Here is a 13,654-nt window from a genome sequence, read left to right as displayed (position 1 = left end):
GTGTGTGTGGGGGGGGGTGGGGTGTAAAGTAAAATCTTACTGTTTACTCACGCCACTTAAAAATGGATGATTTTTGCAAAACTAAAAGTTGGAGCAGCTCACGTGTTTTAACGTGCTTTCCGTGAAGTTTGCAGCCAGGCATCCAGCAAACTGGAACTCCTGGCATGAAGTGCCTGAAACAAAAAGGATGTGGTTGGAGAATCCTAAACAGGCCATGCATCAGATGTTGATAGACCTTTGCCTTTCCCTCAGACAACCCAAGGCCACAGCATACAGCTGGTGATAAGGAGGTTACATCTGCTTGTAATCATCCTGGTTGAGTCTTTGAGCAGAAGTGGTGATACGGTTGCTGAAGATGTTGGCAGATGCAGGCAAGTCTGCTCACATGGATGTAGCCAGGTTGCAGGTGAGGAACCTGGGGGCACTGTGGACCTTCCCAGTCACCAGTACAGAGGGCAGTGAAATGTTCCCACCAGCGGAACGTCACTGTGGCCACGGTAGAGCAGAAGTTTCCCCTTGGTGAAGCTCAGTGCCTGGCTGCAGCAAAGAACTGTAATGTTCTTGCAGTTGGAAGCCCAGTTGGGAAAGGTCTTCTATGGCTTCCTCCGGTTTCATTGTTTAAATGAAGCCTTGCCAATAAACATTTTTATAGGGGTTAATACAAATATAGGGTAATTATACAGACAGCTCTTGTCTTGCAACAACTGATTGGCAGCAAACCATGGAAGTTTGGGGTTGGTGTTGTCCAAATAACCAGTATAGCCATCTCTCTTGCACACACTGGGACATGCATGTTTATCCTTGCATGCAGCAAGTGAGCGCTGAGCTCAGTACAGACTTTCATGACTGCTCCCTTCCCATTTCTGAGCTTCTGCACCAGCCTGTGCTCTAGCAGTCAGCTGTTTCCCCAGCTCCTTAACCCTCCCCCAGATAAGGGCAGCCAAGTCAGCAAGTGTATTGGTACAACTGATAGTCCATCCTGGACTGTGCTGTTGCAGCTTGCACGATCACATCTGGAGTGATAACCGGGTGGTACCACCTTCCACTGCAGCTGCTTTCCAGACAGCAGTTGCGTCAAAACAGAATACGAGATTAACAGGTCTCTCCCATCCAGTAGGTCTGACGTGTTGAAGTCAAGGGTTGGCTTAGGCACAAGGTAAACCAAGACACTTGGTAACGTGGTCACCATCCTGCTGGCACAAACCCCTTGAGTCTAACCTGATAGTAACCGTTTGTGAATTTGGCCATGAAGCTGCATCTTGAGCTCGTTTGGATACCTGCTGCCAGGTTACCCCATGCATGCAAAGACTTGCAACATCTTTCACTGTAAAACCTGTATTTTTGGAGTCCCCCGTTCTGATAAGGCTGTGATCAGCCATGCTGGCTGTTTCACTAATGTGGTGGTGTATTAAGTGTTACCAAACATCCATGTTGTATGTGCTCTTCATGGCTCGGCAGGAGCTTATTCAGGTTTAAGGACGTCATGTTTACTTCCAGGTGCCTGCACAGAGGTTCCTCCATATGTAGTGGAACTGAAAAGAAACATAAATGCCAGGGTGACAGGAACAGCAATCGATGATATTCAGGAACTTGCAGGTGTTTTTTTGTTAGTTATGAAATAAAACAACTTGATATAAAGCAAACTTTGTAATGGGCTAACTAGGAACTGTGCACAGTCATTGTATCTCCCCTGAAGGGTACCTTAATAAAATGTCTTGACAGCATCCCCATGGTGGGCTCAGCATGTGCAGTGTCCTGGGAGGAAACTGAGTGGTAGAAAGCCTCTTCTGGTAAGTGCTTCCCTGGCAGCACTGTCGACTTGTGATGCGAGGGCTGCAGTAACAATGCTTATTACTAAACCTGGCTCCTGGAGCTGATCACTGCTTAAGAGTGTGGGATTGCCATTAAAAAAAAATGAAATTCATTTCTGGCCTCGAGAGACGTACTGCAGTGTTGCCAGTTAAGTGTTTAGGGGTTGATTCAAGAAGTACAAAAATTTTTTTTTTTTTTTAAAAATAAATATGGTTTGTTTTATTTGCTTTATAACTGCTGGCTTTCTAAAGGCCTGCATTTTCAACTTTCCCCCCTTAGTTGTTAGTGTTGGAATCTGAGCATTCATGAAAAAAGTAATTTTTTCACATCTCAAAATAGCATAACTTCACCAGATGAGATGTTAAGAGAAATGCTAAATATTATGACAGCCTCAAAAAAATTCCTAGACTTGGCAACACTCTAATAATAATTGCCCAAAGCTGGAAAATGCATGATAGATTACCCAGGCAGCCACTTATTTTATTCCCCAGAAAGAGAAGGTCTTGAAATGGGCTACTTAAGGGTAGGATCTTCTGAGTTTTGTGACTTAATCACAAAAAATATTGTTAAGCATAGGGAATTTGGTTGTTTGTGTTTTTTCCCCTGTGAGAAAAGAACGTTTTGAGATACTTCAGAAGAGCTGCTTCTGTTCTTGTAAAGCTGAATCTCTACCTGATGCATTTCTGGCAGGGATTCAGAGGAAGATTATAGTTTTGCTCTGGAATTCTTCTTAGCAAGGTATCTTCAGCAATCACAAAATAAAGAAGAAAACCCGTAAAGAGTATTTGCAGGCTGGGAGAATCCCAAGGAGTCCTTAAGGAACATACTTTTCTCATCCTAAAAGTTTAAACATTTGTTGAATTCTGAATAATTATCTCATTTGATATACATGTAAAATTCTGATGTGAAATAAGGTGCAGATTTTTAACAGCAAAGTTATTGGGCAGTTTAAAAGGGGAAGGGAGGATAATTTACCCCAGCAGCCTTAGAATATATCTAGTTTTATTTGGAAAGAAGAAATGTGTTTTGGGTAAATCATCTTTGGAGATGCCTTGTGTAATCCAATGACATGTAGGACTGCAAGAAGTGAAACACTGAAAACTGGGAAATAGGGTATACGGTTTGCTTTCAGAGGGTGGATCAGATTTAATGTAATAGTTGGAAGCATTAGGCCTAGATGATCTTGGCTGCTCTGGCGTTTCTTAGGCTCATTCCAGCTCCTGGGTGGAACAAACCCGTTGGCTACTTCTCTGTAATTGGGTTCTGTCTTTCCTGGTTTTCTCATTTGGGCTTCAAATCTCACTGTAGTCAACATTTTTTTCCTTTTCTTGGACCAAACTGTCCCAGACTTACCTAGAGATTATTTTACAGAGGATTATTGACCAGAAGGTTGTTGCCTTGATGTTCAAGGGGCAGAGGAATCAACTTCCAAGACTGACGGCTTGCTTCCTTTCCGGACTATCCACCTCTGTCACCTGAGAAGGCCAGGCCAGGAGGAGATTACTCAGCTGACCAGTTCTGCATCCACCAGTGCAATACATTTCCGTCTGTAACTTTCAACCTGAGCGAATTACTTGCCGTTTTAGGAATAAATAGCGTTGTCATCATGGATTCTGACCTTCGGAAACACACTTTCTGCACTCCATATGAAAATGACTGCTTGTGACTAATTCGTAATAAGGAAGTGTGACAAGGAAGTGTGTTACGCTTCAAGGATAGCTACCTTACGTCTCGGCTGTGGGATGTGGAACAACACTGACAGTTGCTGGTGCAAAGGTTGAGTCGATGCTGATCAGAGCACTGAGCAGCACTGCAGTCAGTGACGGCATGAAGGCGGTGGTTCCTGTATTGTTTGGGTAATGCATGTATCAAAGCTTTGATTGCTGTTGTACAGGATGCTTTTTTCTTTTTTTTTTTTCTACCTTTGTGTATTTATAGATTTTTAGACCAGGAATGCTTATTGTTTAGTTTAATGTCTTGCACAATAGACTAAATATTCTGGCACTACTTTGCTCAAGAGGCAGTTGTAATCTTGTTGTTTTAAATACAGATAGGACAGAAACCTTCTTGTATTCTCTGCCTGGGTTTGCATGTTTTATTGGAGTAGTTTCAATCAGGCACTTCATCTCTGAGCTGAGAATAGTTGCCTGCCTTTGAGGAGAGGGTTTGGGAACTTTATTAGATGTTTCGCAGACAGACACAGAAAGATAAGTGGAGGACGAAGACTGAAGCTCACGATTCCCTGCTAAAAGCGCAGCATCTCCTGAAAGAAAGGCACAGGAGGCTGCTGCCAGCTCTTGCGAGCTGCTCTCTGGGAAGCATGCTTGGAGACCTTAGGCCCTGGCATTGGGGGGAAATGTGTGATAATGGCTTCAGATATTCAGCATAAAGTGACTTTTAGGCCTGTGTATATCCTCTAGACATCATAGATCTCAGCAGGTGATCCTCATGGGAAAGGAAATCATGCTACTTTGCACTGTATTAGCCTTGGAGTTGATGTGAATTTATTTTTAATCATGCTTTGGTACCTCTGTCTCCCAGCCACTTTCACACCATGATGCTTAAAATCAAACCTGACTCCTTGGACCTCTGACGTTTTGTGCTGTGCCATCAACTTGGCTCAATGTAGCCGGGTATTTAACGGGCAACCAGTTAAGAATATGCTTATGTGTCAGCTTAGTGGCCATGCTTGCTTCCTTCCTCTTCAGTCCCTTGTACAAGGCCTGTATGTTACTGTGTCTGAAAGGCTTTACATTTCTTTTCATGTAGAGAAATCTCACTAATGTGCAGGATGTGGGCAAGGCTCTGCTGGAGCAAAGGAAGGGTAGGAAGTACTTCCAGAACTGGAAAGAGCACCAAAACAAAAATGCTCAGGCAGAAGCTTGCAGGACAAGGGTGCTCTCTAGCTGTTGTATCTAGAGTAGTTACATGGTTTTGGAAATACCCTGCCTGAAAGGTTTTGGAAACACCCTGAAAAGATCTGACCTCTAGGACCCTGAGTAGAGAACTGAGAGTCACCAGCTTCTGCATCTTGTAAGACTCATGTGGTCTGGGACGAGCGTTCCTTTGTATGTACTGCAGATCTGTTGTGGCAAGATACTGGCTGGATGCTGTTGTACTGGGTTTGGTTTGAACCAACATGAACATTCTTCAGCTGCTTAACAGTTTCTTGAGCCAGCAAATCCCTGCAGAAAGATATTTGTTCAAGGCTAAACTCAATGGTGTGAAAAAAAATTTGGTAAGACTGTAGTGGGATTTATATCTACCTTTTTATCTGCTTGTAGCATTGGAGGATATTTTGTGAATTGCTTTAAATTACCTTTTCACTTCTCAGGAATGTTTTTGAGATACTGTGGGCAGTTTGCTAATTCTCAATAGAATGAGAGATGAGCAGTTGCTGCCTAAGATGAAGCTACTCTGCTATATGACTCTACTGCAGGCAAGGCAGATGATTACTTCTTACACCTACTGGTGTCTCTTGTTTATCCCATTTCAAGGGTGGTGAGGATGTTGTGCGTGATTAAATTTGCTGCCGAGGCAAGTGCCAGGAAGATGGAATGGTATTTTCAGAGGCAGCAAAAATAATGACACTTCTTTCCATTGAGCAAATTATAGATGGAGACACAATATAATGTGCCAGACAGTCACCCAGTATTGAGTTGATTATCTCAATCATCTCTAATATCTGGGCTTTCTGCTAGAGGGGCCAAGACACACCCATTTGGGAAGCTTCTCTGCAGCTATCTTGCACTATTTATTTTGGCGTGGCTTGACATTTGGGGTACATTATTTTTGAGGCTGCTATGGACCTTTTTCATCCCATATTAATGCAGCTGGTATCCTTTTGCAGTGGTATCTCTGCTGCTGCCATTTCTTCTCTCGTTTGCTAGAGAAAATGTAAGTATTAGATGTGAGATGAAGTTATTTTTTTCCCCTCAATTGGAGTAATCAGAGCTATTAACCCATGTGTCTTCCTCTGGATGAGAAGCCTTTCTATTTTAGGTATCGGCATGATTTTTTTAGCAGAGTTTGCAGAGGCAGGAGTTGGGTAGGCAGGAAATGCCGCATTGTGAGCCACCAGTCAGGACAATTTCCCTGGGTTCACAAATGTGTGGACCTTGGTACAAGTGTGTTTTTGAATTCAGTGAAACTTTTGAATTATATTCCCAGTTGTTCCCAGTGCTCTTTGAAGTAACTGGCCCTCCTGCTCTTCTGAAGTTGAGGCGTGCTTTTGCTAACAAAATTTGGAGTTGCAAGTATGTAGAAAAAAAGTTCTTCCTTGTTTTTTATCTACTAATCTGTACTTTTCTACTAATGATGTTTAAAAGCATTAATTCAATAGAATTGCTGTATGCATAAATATCCCACTAACACTACTTGTCCTATAAGTGTATAAGCAGTGCTTATTTGCTGGAGGGCTGTTGATTTTTAACGAAATCACTGACACGTTCATAGTCAATTTTTCCTCTCTGAATGCGGTACTATGTAGTAAAATTGTATTTTTATTATCCTGCTAACTTCTTATCACAGTGAACATTTTTCTTATTTCATTCACAAACTGCTTTAAATATTGCAAGGAAAATCTTAAGACTTACAACAGCTCTGTTAGTAATTTGCTTATATACAGGTTGAAATACTTTAAAAATACATAAAATTAAATTCTTCCAGATAGCATTTCTTGAGAATAAAGTGAAATTATTTGGGTGAGCAGTCATGCTTTTCAGACTGTGAGTGCTGATGGAGGAGGATAGTCTGGCTAAATGACTGTCTTCACTTGTGAGTGTTCATTAGTCAGAAGGAGCAGTGGCTGAAAACCATAACACGAGTTCCTGCTTATCAGTTGTGTTGGAGGGCTGGGTGCTGCCATGGTAGGCATAACAATGAAACCCTTGGCTTCTTGTTATTCACTGTGGTCGAACAGTAAATGTAAGGATTTCTAGGGGGGACTAGCACAGAAATTCAGATAAACATGAAATTAAAAATAGTATTTTGCAGTTCATCAATTGAAGACTGTAATAAAAACAAAATAAAAAACCCCAAACCAAACAACCTCCCCCCCCAAAACCCAGAGGAAGGAATGGCTTTTTATGTATTAAAAAGTTCAAGTTTTTAAAAAGTCTTTAAAATGTTCTTCAAATGTACTTTTATACATGTTTTCACATTCAAGTAATTGAAGCAGTCAGTCCAGATCTAACTGCTTTTGACTCGGCTGCTGTTTTACTGGACTTGCCCTCCTCTCTGGAAGCTGACGTTTTCTTTGTGAGAATTTCTGTGTGAAAAGGAACTGCAGAAGTTAGAGGCTGATGCTTATTAACACTGAGACATTTTATTTTATGTTGCCAATGGAAAAGAGGTCATAAACTATTTATATCAGTTTTAACTGGTCAGAGCTCTGTGGTGAAATCTTTATGAATAAAAATTGGCTCCAACGTCCCAGTCATAGCTGATAATAAAGGCAATGAATATATCAGAATGTCATATGGAGAAGATAATGTTGAGCCTGCTCACCATTTCCTAATGGATGGCAGGAGTCACCCAGTTAGTTTTAAATGTATTACCTTTAATTTAATTGTAATAATATATATAACTGCTTTTTCCCCAGTGCATACTTCTTTATGTAATCTGCTGAAAACTTTACTAAAATTCAAATAAAATACAACTAAGTTTTGTTATCTGCTGTTATTTTTTTAGAGGATATTTCAAGTGCATGCAATTCATCATGCACATTGGACTTACAAGGTAAAACACACACTCGGCCTGTTAAGGTACGGGTTGTAAAGGTTGTCTAAAATACTGAGTGTTTATTGGCAGGTTTTTGCTGTCGTCTTGTGGAAGCTAACTTCCCATGTAATGATCAAATATTTTTGCTGTTGTTGAGTCTGCATTGATTCATTAAGTGAAGGTTATCTTTAATATTAAACTTTTTTAAAATAGTAAATTCTAAGTCTACCAACAGCTTTCTCTTCTCGCATCAGTTTATCTAATCCGTGGCTGTTTAGCAGGTCGGGAGGGTAATCTGTCAGTTTGTTCTTGTAAAATGGTTCAGCAACTACTGTATTTTCCTCCTGTGCAACCTATGGGGAGATTTGAGCTAAAAAAAAAAAGGGGGGGGGGAGAAGGGGGTGGGGTGGGGGGGCCCTGCAAGGAAAAAAATCCCCTCCTAAACAAGCTAGTGATTTGAACTGGTACTACTGTTTTTATATGTAATAGGGATATTTCAAGAGTAAGTTAACCCCCACCCAAAGGCAGGATGCTCTGGGAGGAGAAACTGGAGGTGTTACTGAGCTACTTCAGTGGAATGTCACTTCTCACCAAGGGAAGGCTGCTCATGGGACAGTGAGTGCTGATCAGGGACACCGCCTGTCGTTTTTCTGTACCTGTTCCTGGCGTCCTTTGTTGCAAGTGTGGTGCCTAGGAGCTGGGGAGGTTTTTATACAGAGTGATTTCCTTCAGCTCTGTGCAAGAGGAACGCTGCACCGAGTGATCCTGCAAGAGCTGCGCCTTGCCCCGTACTCACCGCCTGCAATGCACTGGACTTACCAGCTGTGCTTAAGTAATTAGTAACATGTAGAGATTGTAGTCGGGATCTTTCTGTGCTTTATTCTTATAAAGGCAGATATTTTCTTAAGAAATACACAGCTACAACATGGTGAGAAAAAGCATCAGTCCTTATTTGTTTCGAGCCTCTGAATATCAGGCACTTTGCAGAAGCTGCTGTGAGAGTCTGGTCCAGTGATCTTGTAATCTCGTATAGTTTTTTTACTCTAAGATAAGGAAATTGTCACACTGTTGGAAAACTTAGATCAGCTGTTTCTAGAAAAATGTGCTGGTGATCTCTCTAGCAACAGGTTCTGGGTTGTGAGTGAAGTCTGTCTGGCTACGTTAGAGAATAAATGCTTTAAACTTAATATATGGTTACAGGTCCTGGTGAAGGAGTTCCACAGCAATTAAAGCTGGGTATTAAATTACATTGCCTGCCTATGTAATTACTGTCTTGGAAGCAGTGAAGGCATAATTAGGGGTGTGGGTCCTGAGGACTGCCTCTTCCACGGCTGCCTAATGTGATAGCAGTCTTCAGGAGGAACGAAGATGGGCCGTATTACACTTTGACTTCAAACATGCATCCATTTCTTGCATGTGTATAATGCTAGAGGACATATTTGTAGCCTACTGTCTCTTTTTCATATTTATTTCAACCTCTGGAAACTGATTTTTTTTTTGAGAAAAAGAGCCAATGTCATTCCCTTCAGAGTAAGTATTTATAGCTTTGACTTCAATGAAAACTTAATAAAAATGTATTGCTCTGGCAGTACATAAGATTTCAGCAGGTATTTATGCAGATGGTAAAGACTGTTTTGCAGGAAAAAAAGCAGCACAACTGCTCATCAGTTTTCAGAAATCGATGCTTAAATAGAGTAGAGATGAAGTAGCTGCAGATCAGAACAGAATCACCCCCTTGGATCTATACATCTGTGAGATACCACTGTTCTGTAAAGTATGTCAAGTATGATAGCAACAGATGGGAAATCTGCAGCCCCATTATTTGTGCTAGCAAAGACTTGCTGGTCCTGCATTTCAAGCAGGTGACTCTTCCCCCTTGCCTGTGCCCGGGTGGGTAAGCCCCTTGGCCCTCTGCAGAGGTCAGCGTGGCTCTCATTTTTGCCTCCAGATGGACCCTTACTCTAGAAATTCCTTGAGACCTCTGAGCAGTGGGTATTGATGTGGTGTGCTCATCCACAAATATCTGAAAATTGGGAAGTCAGTCCTGAGAGATGGAAAACCGACTTAACTTAAACAAACATGATTTCAAGTATTTCTCTAAGAAAATGTGTTTTTATTAACCTTTTTATTAAGTTACATGCAGAGAAAATGATCATTTAGTGATCTGTTTTTCTAGCCGAGGTAAGTACTGATGAGAAAGGTCTGCACCAGATCCTAGCAGTCTCCACCACCCTGTGTAGAAGGCAGGCACGCGGGAACGTAGCACAGAGCATTGTTTTCTGAGTTGTGTTTGTGTCCGGATGCGGGTGCCTGGGAGCATCCGTGAAAGGGGCACCGTGAAACGGCTGTGCTGTTAACTGCAACAAGGAGAATCCTGAACGTGAAGTGCAAGTCCTCTTCTGGGGGGTAGGAATGTGGGAAAGGAATTGCCAAAACTTGCAGGATGAAATGAATGCGAGTGACCTAAATTAACTTGGTATTTTCTTTTCAGCTTAATACAAATCTTCTAGTTATAAACAAGGACTTTACATTAAAAGATAGTTAAGCAAGGAAACACAGATGAAAATAAATTGCAAGAAGTTGTGATCATCTAATTTAAGGCACTGAATACCTTGTTTTACATTCCTTAGTGCTTCTAGCTGCAAGAAATTGCCATCTCTTATGTGAGATTTTCTTCGTTGCAGAAACTCATTTATCACTTTGATGTTAATTGGCCTGTGCTAAATATTTATGCCGAACTGTCCAGACACAGAAGCTTTATGCACGGCCCTGCGTTTGTTGCTGGGGCTGTGTATCAGTCCGTGCTCCTTTTAGGCTACTGAAACAGGCATTTCTACCAGTCAGTCCTCAAGTAGGTACAGGTGGGCACTGTGGCCATGGGAAGCTTTGTCCTTGCACTGGCCTTACGGAGGAGAGGGGGAAATATAAATATCTTCCTTGGCCGCTCTTGGTCCAAAGGAGTTGGAAACGTTTCTAGAAAATACTACAAATCCATTTTAAGTTTGCACTTTAAATAAGGCAAGTTGTAAAATGAGCATGTTTGTATTCCTGTTCCTAGGCAGGGGTCTGTGTGCCAGGCTTCCGACTGTAGCAGATCTGAGTGTGGTCGGTGCTTGGCTGGGAGACCAGCAGGAACTCGAGGAGGGTCAGCAGCAACTGGGCAGGGAGCAGTGCTGCAGCCTGAACCCCGTGGGAGACGTGTGCCGTCTTCAGGTCTCGTGGGGGGACCCCTGCTCAGTTCTGCAAGCTAGATTATGTACCATGCTTTTGTAAAGATGGGAGCTTTGATCTGTAGATACAAGTGAGAAATTAAGCAAGGAAAGGATTTATAAAACAGAGTGAGGGCTGGGGAGTGCAGTTCTGGTACACTGAACCGGCGTGTGTGGGAGCAGGAGGGGTAGGGTTACTCAACAGTCTGATAAACACTCCTGATCACAAGATCTTTTACAATGACGCTTGCAATGTTTGGTGTCTGAGCAGCTTGTTTTAAAAGTACATAAGCATGAAATGTAGATAAACTGTAGCTATTCTCAGAGAAAGCTATAATGGGGAACCGTATGTAAATTATAGTACTTGACTTGGGTTTGTATAATGGTTATAAAATCTCTGGTTTTGCCAATGCAAAAATCCATGATGCACAAAATCCTCAATAAAGGATGTCCTATCACTGTCTGACACTTTCCCAGCATCTGTCACTATATGAACACAGCCTATTAACAGTTTTATCTTTCTGAGTAAGAAAACTTTATATATCCTTAATTAAACCATTAGCACAAAATTAACCAGACTAAATGTACCAGTAATGTGCTGCTCATCACTTTATGATCTGGCATAAAGCTGGAATGTTTCAGATGGTATCTGTGTTGTGCTTGATTCTGCAGAGCAAACGTTGTCCTTTGTGTTACACGAAAACCCAGTCCTGTTCCCACTCTTGTCAAAAGAGAATGGACGTTGGGACTGGCCCCAAAGCAGTGGGGAGATTTAACTGGTTGTTGGAGTGAAAGTCGGTGAAGCGGCTTGTTTTGGGTCTTTGGCTTCTGTTGGAACAGTCGAGGTGACCTGTGTGTGCTTTTATGTTTTTGATCACTTCTACTAAATCAACCTGTGCTACTTTGCATGCTGGGCAACCTTCACAAAGTACTTTTTTATTCTCTAATACATTAGTGTAATTTGAAAGTAATCAAATACAGCATATTCATAACCAGTTGTAGAACTGAAGGTATATGTAGGGCTTCTGGATGCCAGGATGTTGTCTTGAAGGACTGTCAAGCTTCTCAAGATGGCATCTGACAAAAGACTCGGGATGCCTGCAGGCCTAAGCCACTTATCAGAGAGGAGCCATTTTGCATGTGCTGCAGGAACATACTCGTCATGTCACAAAGTTATCATCCCTCTAGTAAGGAAGATGAGGGAAGCTGTCTGCCGTCGGGATTTCCTACTCCTTGTTTTCTACTCCCCTCCAAAAAATCTGCAAAGGTTTGAAATAACATCTTTCGGAGACTTAAAGATTTAAAGCCTTTATTTGCCACCATTCCTGGTGCCTGTGACTGATCTGTTGGGAGGTCCAGGACGCCGATTTTTAGCAGAGCTGATCCTGTATCATGTTAACTGTTTTCCGGTATGAGTTTCACAGAGATTAGAGCATTGAAGAAATGAAGTGTGCACAAGGCTGAGTTCAGAAACCGAGGGAGTAAGGCTGTTAGGACAGCAGCTTGTGTCCAAGCTGAGTTTTAAAAGTACACGGGTGTATTATGTGACCAAGACTGTCACACAGTGGACGAGTCTGTTCATATCAGGAAGGGAAGTAGAAATGCCATGAAGGGAAGCTGTACTTACATCTTACCCCGTGTGATACTTGGTGTTTGTTTGTCAGCCGGCAGTGCTCAGTGCTTGGTAGGTCTTGCCCCCACTGCAGCTGCTACAAAAACTTTTAGCCACATACAGGCAAGATTATATGTAAATCTAGTTCATGTTCACTGTCAGTGTTCCGGGAGCAGATGTGCACCGGTCTGTTGTCTGTCCAGGTGTCTCGGGAAAAGCTAGCTGTTGACTGTTTTCACCCGTTGGATGCATACCTGGTCTGGGTGGGGTGGAGCTGAGCGTTGGAGAAGCAGCTGGAGAAGCCTAGCTGTGCAGCGGGTCGGACCAGTCCTCCCACACCGGGTGATCCCTGTGGGTGTGGACTTCTGTGTTGGTGCTGTCATGGGTGAACTCTTCTTGCAAGAGCGGGGATTGTACAGGTGCTTATGAGCAGCAAATTCCTCAAACCAACTTAAGTGATGGCATCTCTCTTCTCATGTCTATCAGTAGAGACTGTTGTGTGGACAGTACCTTGTAGTAGGAGTAATATGAAACATGCACCAAGTTTGTATGTTTCTATATATGTACAAATATGCTTATTTCACAGCGTTAAGTAGCAAAGCTGAAGAAACATTTGTCTTGCTTTGTATTTGAATGAGTTTCTTCTCCCAGCAGCTGCCCAGGAGTTCAGCTTGCTGGTAGGGACCCTGCAGCAACATCATAACCTCATCTGACAGGAGCTACAACAACAACTGTGCCTTGATGTATTGGGGGTGATGGTGAACAAAGATGTTTTTAAGTGGATCAGCTTGCGTATTGAAGGCTGCTGTTTGTTGTAGTGTAGTCTCTGGTTTGTGGTGTGTTACGTGTGACTGGACTGCTGATCCTTGAGTTGCCTCTTGGCTTGCATCCTTCGTGTGGCAGGGGATGGAGAGGAGGCATCTGGCCACCTTTAAACAATTTTGTTGAAGGAGGCAAACACAAGGGTTGGGCAATTTAGTTTATCTAGGAAGAAAAGTAGATGACAAACAATAGAAGGTGTTAAACATTGCTCTGTACTGAGTGGCATTTGGTACAAAATGTGAATGGCTGTTTTGGGCATAAATCTCACAAATCCTACCCTCTTCTTTGTCATTCAGCTGCTCTTCAGGCCCTAAAGCGTAAGAAGAGGTACGAGAAGCAGCTTGCACAGATAGACGGCACGTTATCAACAATTGAATTTCAGAGGGAAGCCCTTGAGAATGCCAACACTAACACTGAAGTGCTTAAGAATATGGGTTTTGCTGCTAAAGCTATGAAAGCTGCTCATGACAACATGTAA

At 42.4% G+C, this 13,654-nt stretch overlaps 1 protein-coding gene across 1 annotated transcript in view; it reads left to right on the top strand.

The window, feature by feature from the left end:
• CHMP4B (charged multivesicular body protein 4B) overlaps positions 1-13,654 on the top strand; it is a 28,696-nt gene that overhangs the window by 7,535 nt on the left and 7,507 nt on the right. The window contains exon 2 of the mRNA XM_075517212.1: positions 13,473-13,650. Within this exon, the coding sequence (XP_075373327.1) occupies positions 13,473-13,650 (178 nt within the window). The remainder of the gene's footprint in view (positions 1-13,472; positions 13,651-13,654) is intronic.

Source organism: Mycteria americana, chromosome 14 (assembly GCF_035582795.1).
Source record: "Mycteria americana isolate JAX WOST 10 ecotype Jacksonville Zoo and Gardens chromosome 14, USCA_MyAme_1.0, whole genome shotgun sequence".
NCBI classification, from domain to species: domain Eukaryota; kingdom Metazoa; phylum Chordata; class Aves; order Ciconiiformes; family Ciconiidae; genus Mycteria; species Mycteria americana.
Note: the sequence above shows the minus strand (reverse complement) of the source record. Positions and strands in the feature narration are given on the sequence as shown.